Source organism: Mastomys coucha, unplaced genomic scaffold, assembly GCF_008632895.1.
Source record: "Mastomys coucha isolate ucsf_1 unplaced genomic scaffold, UCSF_Mcou_1 pScaffold4, whole genome shotgun sequence".
NCBI lineage: Eukaryota > Metazoa > Chordata > Mammalia > Rodentia > Muridae > Mastomys > Mastomys coucha.
In genome coordinates, this window is record NW_022196910.1 from 56,005,777 (window position 1) to 56,014,527 (window position 8,751).

The 8,751-nt window shown below is 45.9% G+C and overlaps 1 protein-coding gene across 4 annotated transcripts in view; it reads left to right on the top strand.

Annotated features, from left to right (window-relative positions):
- The window catches only part of Pym1 (PYM homolog 1, exon junction complex associated factor), a 22,292-nt gene extending 14,539 nt beyond the window's left edge, over positions 1-7,753 (top strand). For 2 of the 4 annotated variants that reach the window (XM_031349783.1, XM_031349782.1), the window contains exons 2-3: positions 6,357-6,450; positions 6,818-7,753. In XM_031349783.1, the coding sequence (XP_031205643.1) occupies positions 6,357-6,450; positions 6,818-7,298 (575 nt within the window). In that variant the 3' untranslated portion in view covers positions 7,299-7,753. The other 2 variants (XM_031349785.1, XM_031349784.1) reach the window with 2 other exon arrangements.
- Positions 7,754-8,751: the final 998 nt, after the last annotated feature.

The window sequence follows — 8,751 nt, forward strand, 5'->3', positions numbered from 1 at the left end:
TTTGAGACAAGGCTTCTCTGTGTAGCCCTGACTGTCCAGGAACTTGTCTGTTGACCAGGCTGTCCTGGAACTCCTAAGAGATCCATCTGTCTCCGCTTCAGAGTGCTGGGACTAAAGGCGTGCGGCACCTCCACCCTGCTTGGGACTTTATACTACTTAAAATTCACTTTTGAAGAATATTAGGTATAACTAAGAAGTAAAAGTATGTTTTGGCCAAATAAAGCAAAAAAAATGTATAGAAAATAAAAGAGAGAAGGGCTGGAGAATGTTAGTGTTTCAGTGGCCAGAGCCAAGTGGGAATAGTCGAGACTGAGTTTACGTCTTCCCCCTTCCTCAATGTGAGTGCCTTGAGAACTAGAGAGTCCGTGAGTCTATTTGTCCCTGCTCATATCCCAAACCTGAAATACTTCGCTGTTTCTGTTCCTTCAGCCATGTCCACAATTCAGTGTGTGTAAAGCCGGGTCATCTTCCACCCATCATGACTGGTGCTGTGTCCTTCATAAAATGTTTATGATGATCAAAAGTGATTTCACTCAAGCTAGGTGAAGAGACTCAGGCCCGGCACTGAGTTCAAAGACCCTGTCTCATAAAACAAAAACTAAAATAAAAGTAATTATCATTCTCCAAGCCACTTAGGTTTAAATGTGAAGTCATACTTTTTAAAAAATAATCTATATTATACCACAAGTTCATGGGAATTCTTAGGAATAAAAATTACTTACAGGCTGGTAAGATGGTTCAGCAGGTAAAAGCACTCGCCATGCGAGCCTGAGGACCTGAGTCAAAGCTCTGGAGCCACTTATGTGGGAGGAGGAGAACCAACTCCATAGTGTCGGTCTTCACCACGTGTGTGTGTGTGTGTGTGTGTGTGTATGTGTGAGTCCGTGTGATCGCATGCACATACAGTACACTAACACTAATGTATAATAAGTGATACATTTTAAGAATTATTAGCGCTTGGCTACAGGGAGTTTGATGCTAGCCAGAGCAGCCCTGTCTAGAAATATGAATAATTTTTTGTTTGTTTTTTGAGACAGAGTTTCTCCATGTAACCCTGCCTGGCCTGGAACTTGCTCTATAGACCAGGCTGGTCTGGAACTCAGAGCTCCCCCTCCTTCTGCCTCTCTCTCTTTTTTTTTTTTTTTTAAGATTTATTTATTGTTATATGTAAGTACACTGTAGCTATCCTCAGCCACACCAGAAGAGGGCGTCAGATCTCATTATGGGTGGTTGTGAGCCACCATGTGGTTGCTGGGATTTGAACCCAGGACCTTCAGAAGAACAGTCAGTGTTCTTACCCACTGAGCCATCTCACCAGCCCCTGCCTCTCTCTTAAGTACTAGAATTATGGTGCACTATCACTGTCTGACAAAATATCTGTAATCTTATAATTATACACCACATACTTTACTGAAATCATGGCACATAGTATTGGGCCTCTATTTATTTGTGTTTATGTGTGTGTTATGTGCTTGAGTACATGTATGTGCACTATGTGTGTGCAGGAACCCCTGGAATTCTTTGAAAACAATTTTAAAGGGTGTATTTTATTTTTAGTTGTGTATGGATGTATCTGTATGCTACACATGTATGGGTGTGTGTGTATGCTATACATGTATGGAGGTGTTTGTGTATGCTATACATGTATGGAGGTGTGTGTATGCTATACGTGTATGGAGGTGTGTGTGTATATGCTACACGTGTATGGATGCGTGTATGCTACATATGCATGGAGGTGTGTGTGTATGCTACACGTGTATGTCTGCATGCTACATGTGTGTGGGTGTGTGTGTATGCTACACATGTGTGGGTGGGTATGTATGCTACATGTGTGTGGGTACCCAGTGAGACCAGAGGCATTGGTTCCCCTGGAGCTGGGATTCCAACTCAGATTTTTCCCCTCCTTTTTCCCTATTGCTCTGGCCTTGCTCCCTCTGGGCCCCTCCCTTCGGCCCCCAACTCAGATCCTTTAGAAAAGCAATACAGGCTCTTAAATGTAGAGGCATCTCTCCAGCCTCTGAGAATTTCATAAAATATATTTTGATGGTATTCACCTCCTACCCCTACCCTTTAGCTCCTCCTAGATCCAGCCTTTGCCACCTTGATGTCTTTTTTTCTAATAGCCCGCTGAATCCAGTTTGCATCAACTCTTCAAGACTGGGCAATCCACTGGAGCATGGCTGACCCACCAGTGACTGTGCCCTTAAAAAACAAAAATCAATCTGTCTCTCTTCCCCCTCGTCCCCCTCCCTTTACAACAAGGTCAGTTGTAGTCAGTCAGCAGCAATCAGAGGGCAACTTTTGGGAGTTGGTGGTTCTTTCTGTGGAGACCAGCTCAGGCTGTCCAGCTTGTATAGCAAGTGTTCACTGAACCACCTTTCCAGCCTCTGAATGGTTTGTTTAATTTTTAAGATTTTCTTTCTTATGTGTTTGGGTATTGTGTCTACATGTTTGTCTGTGCACCATTTGTATGCAGTGCATGTGGAGATCAAAGGAGGGTGTTGGATCCTCCTAGAGCAGGAGTTACAGACAGTTGTTGGCTAAAAGGTAGTTGCTGGGAAGTGAACCTAGGTCTCTGAAAGAACAGTCAGTGCTTTCAACTGCTGAGCCATTTCTCCAAACCCTTGTTTGAGATTTTTTTTTTTGTCATTTTTTAAAGATGTATCTTCCATTTTTTTTTTCTTTTTTGGTTTTTTCAAGATAGGGTTTCTCCGTGTAGCCCTGGCTGTCCTGGAAGTCACTCTGTAGACCAGGCTGGTCAGAAATCCACCTGCCTCTGCCTCCCAAGTGCTGGGGTTAAAGGTGTGCACCACCACAGCCCCGCAATTTTTTTTTTTTTAATATAGTGGCAGTGTACACCTTTAATCTCAGCACTAGGGAGGCAGTGGCAGGTGAATCTCTGTGAATTTGAGGCCAGCCTAGTCTACAAAGTGACTGACTGCGCTGTTACACAGAGAAATCCACCACTGCCCGGCAACAGACTGATTTAAAATACTACTGGCAGACGGATTTATTCATTTACCAAAGGCCCTAAAATAATCTTTTCAGTAAAGGACTCATGTCATAGATATTTCTTGATGCGTGCCACATGCCAGATGGTAAGGTCCTGGAGCCTGCATATCCTCTCTCCTGCAGCACACTCCTCAGGTCAGCCAGACTAACCTCACGACCTACAGTCTTTTGTGTTGTGAATATTTTGTTTGCATGTATGTCCCTGTACTTGGTATGTGCCTGGTGCCTGTGGAGGTCAGGAGAGGGTGTCAGCTCCTCTGGAACTAGAGTTACAGGTAGTTATGAGCCTCCGTGTGGGGGCTGGGTCCTCTGCAGGAGCAAGGACAGAGGAACTCTTAACCTCTAAGTCACTTCTCCATCCCCTCACCCATCTATGTTCTTTATTTCAGAGGGAACTTCTCTTTCAGGTCGTGTTTCACTTTTCTCTATTCCTTCCTTCCTTCCTTCCTTCCTTCCTTCCTTCCTTCCTTCCTTCCTTCCTTCCTTCTGAAATAGTGTCCCTTGTAATCCAGGCTGGATTTGAAATTGCTCTGTAACTGAAGCTCAGCCTTGAATTCTAGATCTCTTTACCTCACCTCTAGGTCCTCTGAACAAGCAGCCAAAGCTCTTAACTGCTTCCTCTTTCGATTCCAGCCTGGCTCTTGTTATTCTCTGATATCACCTGTCTCACTCACCTGAAGAACTCTTTTACTGCTCGGAGCATGGCTCAGTGGTAGAATGCTGCACTACTCTATACAAGGACTCAGTGGTGGAGTTCCAGTCTACTATACACAAGGTCTCAGTGGTAGAGAGCCAGTCTACTATATACAAGGACTCAGTGGTAGAGAGCCAGTCTACTATATGCAAGGACACAGTGGTAGAGAGCCAGTCTACTATATACAAGGATTGAGTGGTGGAGTTCCAGTCTACTATACACAAGGTCTCAGTGGTAGAGAGCCAGTCTACTATATACAAGGACTCAGTGGTAGAGAGCCAGTCTACTATATGCAAGGACTCAGTGGTAGAGAGCCAGTCTACTATATGCAAGGATTCAGTGGTAGAGAGCCAGTCTACTATATACAAGGATTCAGTGGTAGAGAGCCAGTCTACTATATACAAGGACACAGTGGTGGAGTTCCAGTCTACTATATGCAAGGACACAGTGGTAGAGAGCCAGTCTACTATATACAAGGACACAGTGGTGGAGTTCCAGTCTACTATACACAAGGACTCAGTGGTAGAGAGCCAGTCTACTATATACAAGGACACAGTGGTAGAGAGCCAGTCTACTATATACAAGGATTCAGTGGTAGAGAGCCCGTCTACTATATACAAGGACACAGTGGTAGAGAGCCCGTCTACTATATACAAGGACACAGTGGTAGAGAGCCAGTCTACTATATACAAGGACACAGTGGTAGAGTACTGGTCTACTATATACAAGGACACAGTGGTAGAGAGCCCGTCTACTATATACAAGGACTCAGTGGTAGAGTACTGGTCTACTATATACAAGGATTCAGTGGTAGAGTACTGGTCTACTATATACAAGGACTGAGTGGTGGGTTGCCAGCCTACTATACACAAGGTCTTAGTGGTGTCGTGCCAGTCTACTATACACAAGGACTCAGTGGTGTCGTGCCAGTCTACTATATACAAGGACTCGGTGGTGGAGTGCCAGTGTATTATATACAAGGACTCAGTGGTGGAATTCTAGTCTACTATACACAAGGACTCAATGGTGTCGTGCCAGTCTACTATACACAAGGACTCAATGGTGTCGTGCCAGTCTACTATATACAAGGACTCAGTGGTAGAGTGCTGGTCTACTATATGCAAGGTCCTGAGTTCCAGTGTTCATTATCTCCTCCCCAATAATCAAAGGGAGGAAGGACTCTTCTTTCCTTGAATTCTTATGTCAATACCATGTCTCTCTGCAGTTTTTCTATCACCTGCAACTGCTGTATCATATCTTAACCATTTTTTTCTTTTAAAATTTTTCATTATATTTTTGCTGGGTGATCATGTTTTTAATTGCTGAGTCATCTCTCTTATCCTCTAAAAATATTCTTAATTATTTTGAGTACATTTTATTTGTATGTGTGTGCACATATGCCATGATGCATGGGTGGAAGCCAGAGTCGGTTCTCAACTTTCACTATGTTGGTCCTGGGAATAAACTGAGGTCCCCTGGTACCTTTACCTACTGAACCCTAAAGCTTTTTATGGGGTTGGGGATGTAACTCATTTGTAGCATGCACAAGCACCCAGCCCCATGTAAATTAACCCTATATAGACTGAATTGGTAGTAGTGTAAGTGTGAGAGTAGCCTGGGATACATTAGGCCCTGTCTAAAATACACATGCGCACACACGCACACATTTTGTTTGTATATAGTACTTTGATCTTTCTAAGTAGGAATAATTCTTGGGCCCATGCTATGGCTCAGTGGGTATAGTGCTTGAGCAAACCTGAGAACCTGAGCTTAATCCCTGGGACCCATGTAAAGATAGAGAGTTGACGGGCTGGGCGGTGGTGGCACACGCCTTTAATCCCAGCACTTGGGAGGCAGAGACAGGTGGATTTCTGAGTTCGAGGCCAGCCTGGTCTACAGAGTGAGTTCCAGGACAGCCAGGGCTACACAGAGAAACCCTGTCTGAACAAAAAACAAAACAAAACAAGAAAAAAACAAAATAAAACAAAAAGCAAAAAAACAAAAAAAAAGAGAGAGAGTTGACTTCTGAGTGCTGTCCTCTTCATGTCCCCTGGGCACCTTATTATGTCTGTGTGCACATACACACCCCAATATACATGAATGAAAAACACGAACAAGTGTCCTTTGCAGCCATGTGTTTCCATGCCTTAGTAATTCATTTCCTAAGTTTTGGTTTTTCAAAGTCTGTCTGAATGAAATCTCTGCCTCAGTCTTTCCAGCTCTTCTCTGTGTACTTCTTGCTTTGGCCCCTGACAGTCTGGTTTCTTTACTGCTTTTGATGTTTTCTTTGCCTTGTACTTTCTCAGAATGCCATCTCTCCCTGGTCTGTTTGCACGTGTCACTTAAAAGCAGCCCCAGTAGCAGCTCTGTGGGGACAGGGATAGTGTGCTAGTCAGTCAATAAATAACAGAAGGTTGGAAGTTGCTATGAGAAATGCCTTAGCTAAGTGGTCTCTATCATCTTGGCACGCAGGAAGCGGAGGTGGGAGATGCAAATTCAAAGCCTGCTTGGTCTACATAGTGAGCCTTATCTTTCATTAGGATGGATGGATGGGCACTGAGGGAGCTGTGCACATTTATAGACACTTCTCTCACATTGGAAGAGGTTTGAAAATGAGAGACTAACTCCAACTTAACTTCTGTCATTTCAGGCAAATACATTGCCTCAACACAGAGACCGGACGGGACGTGGCGCAAGCAGCGGAGGGTCAAAGAAGGATACGTGCCCCAAGAGGAGGTCCCAGTGTGCGTGGTTAGGCTTAACGGGTTTTTAGTGGGTCCCTACACAAGTATAGCGTATTATGCCGTGGAGTTCAGGGATGAATCGTCTGGGCCTGAAAGAAATGGAAGGAGGGACAACGGTCTCAGGAGAGGAAGGAGCTGGGATTGAGGGGTGAGTGGAGGTTTCCCCAACTAGTCTCGTTCCTTTGACCTCTGTACTCCAGGATCACTAGACAGCAATCAGAGGGCCAGGGCCATGAATTCTAGAACTTTTCCTACAGACCAGGGACCCTGAAGGGCAGAGAAAATGGGAATGTCCTGGGAAGGCGTGAGGTGGGAGAAGTTAGGCTGAGGTGAGTCCTGGAAGCTTTAGCATTTCTGTTTCTTGCAGCTATGAAAACAAGTATGTGAAGTTTTTCAAGAGTAAACCAGAACTTCCCCCAGGGCTAAGCCCTGAGGCCACCACACCGGTCACCCCATCCAGACCTGAAGGTGGTGAAGCAGGCCTCTCCAAGACAGCCAAACGCAACCTGAAGAGGAAGGAGAAGAGGAGGCAGCAGCAGGAGAAAGACGCGGAGGCCTTGAGCAGGACTCTTGATAAGGTGTCTCTAGGAGACACAGCCCAGACCCATAGTGCTCTCCACCGCCCCCAGGCCACACCTCTAGCTGCCTCTGATCCATCCAACTCTGCTGCCACCACAGAGAAAGCCAAGAAGATCAAGAGCCTGAGGAAGAAGCTTCGACAGGTGGAGGAGCTTCAGCAGCGCATCCAGGCCGGGGAGGTCAGCCAGCCCAGCAGAGAACAGCTGGAGAAGCTGGCCCGGCGGAGGGTTCTGGAGGAGGAGCTGGAGGACTTGGAGTTGGGCCTGTGAGGCTTCAGGAGTAGGGGAATGGACTGCAGAACAAACCATGGGGTGCTCTGGGGCCCAGGGAGTGTGGGCCGCAGCAGTCAGGAGGGGCACCCCCATACTGGCTCTCCTCCACCTCCTGTGGCCCGACTCCGTCCTCCAGAGCCTCGGCTCTCCTTCATCCCTTCCCCTTCTTCTCAGCTCCTGTTTTTGGACTTTCCCCTTCCATCCCAGTGTTCACAATCTGAGTGCCGACCTGAGGTACCTCTGCTGCTGATCTGGGTGTCTTGTTGAAAAGGAAACCCGGGGGGTGGGTGGGAGTCTGTTAGAGATCTGAGGCTGAGGGTACAAGTAGTACTCACATTTTGGAGTCTTGGTTCCTGTTCAGTGTTTATGAGTTACTTCCCTGGCCATCCCAAACCTCTTCCCCCCCCCCTTTTTTTTTTAAAGAAAGTAAGAATAAATTCAAGTAGACAACATGTGGTCAGGCTTTGGTTCTGTTCTCAACTCTTGTCTTGTCAGTGTAGTGAATGGTGCTAGGGATCGAACTCAGAGCCTTGCACATGGTAGCTCTTCTACATCCCTAACCCTTAATATTTTAAAGTTATACGTGTAGCTGGCTGTAGTAGTACACACCTGTGGTAGGCCTCTGGAGACAAAGGCAGGATTCCCACCATTCCAAGGCCAACCTGGTCTACAGGGTAAGACCATCTCAACAAACAAAGTAATAGATGGCAAAATTAGACCTCAGTAAACACACATTCGTGCTGAAATCTAGAACAAGATTAATTTGACGTATGTGTCATTGTGCCACACAGCAGTACATCGGCTGTACCTTCCCCATTGCTTCTGAAGATAACTGGCTGACTTCAGATGCTGGAGCAGCTTTTGAAATTTTACGTTGGATGCTGCCTAAGATGATATCAGGGCAAAGTAATGACATGTCAAGATATATCCAGAAGATCTGCTGTCCATCTTTTGTCTGAGCCATGCTGTGCCTTTGTCACCGACTACTGGGAACTATGCTCAGCTCTCAGGAACTCAGAAGCTCTAGCTTCACTTAGAAGTCATACCAAATCAACCTTTTGAATTCTTACCCCCTCCAGCCCCTTTAAAGTTTTTTGATCTTTGAGAATCCTTCTCTTACCATTACCCTGACACTCAAACATTAGCGAAACTATGCATCTCTTGTATGTTCCACGTGTGTCCATGTCAATGTTGTGTGCCCATGGTACCACACAAATGTGGAGAAGAGCCCTCATTAGGCCTGGGCTTACTGCTTGTGCGAGGCTGACTGGCACATGAGCCTCAGGGACCCATCTGTGTCTGCCTCCCTAGACCATCTCCCTGAATCTCCTGCCCCTCTTAGGGGTAAACTCGGCCTCTCACTTGTATTTTACTGACTGAGCTGTCCTCCCTACCTATAATGGTTGTCAAGCATTGCCATGTTTGCTTAGCTCTCAACCACCCTCATTAG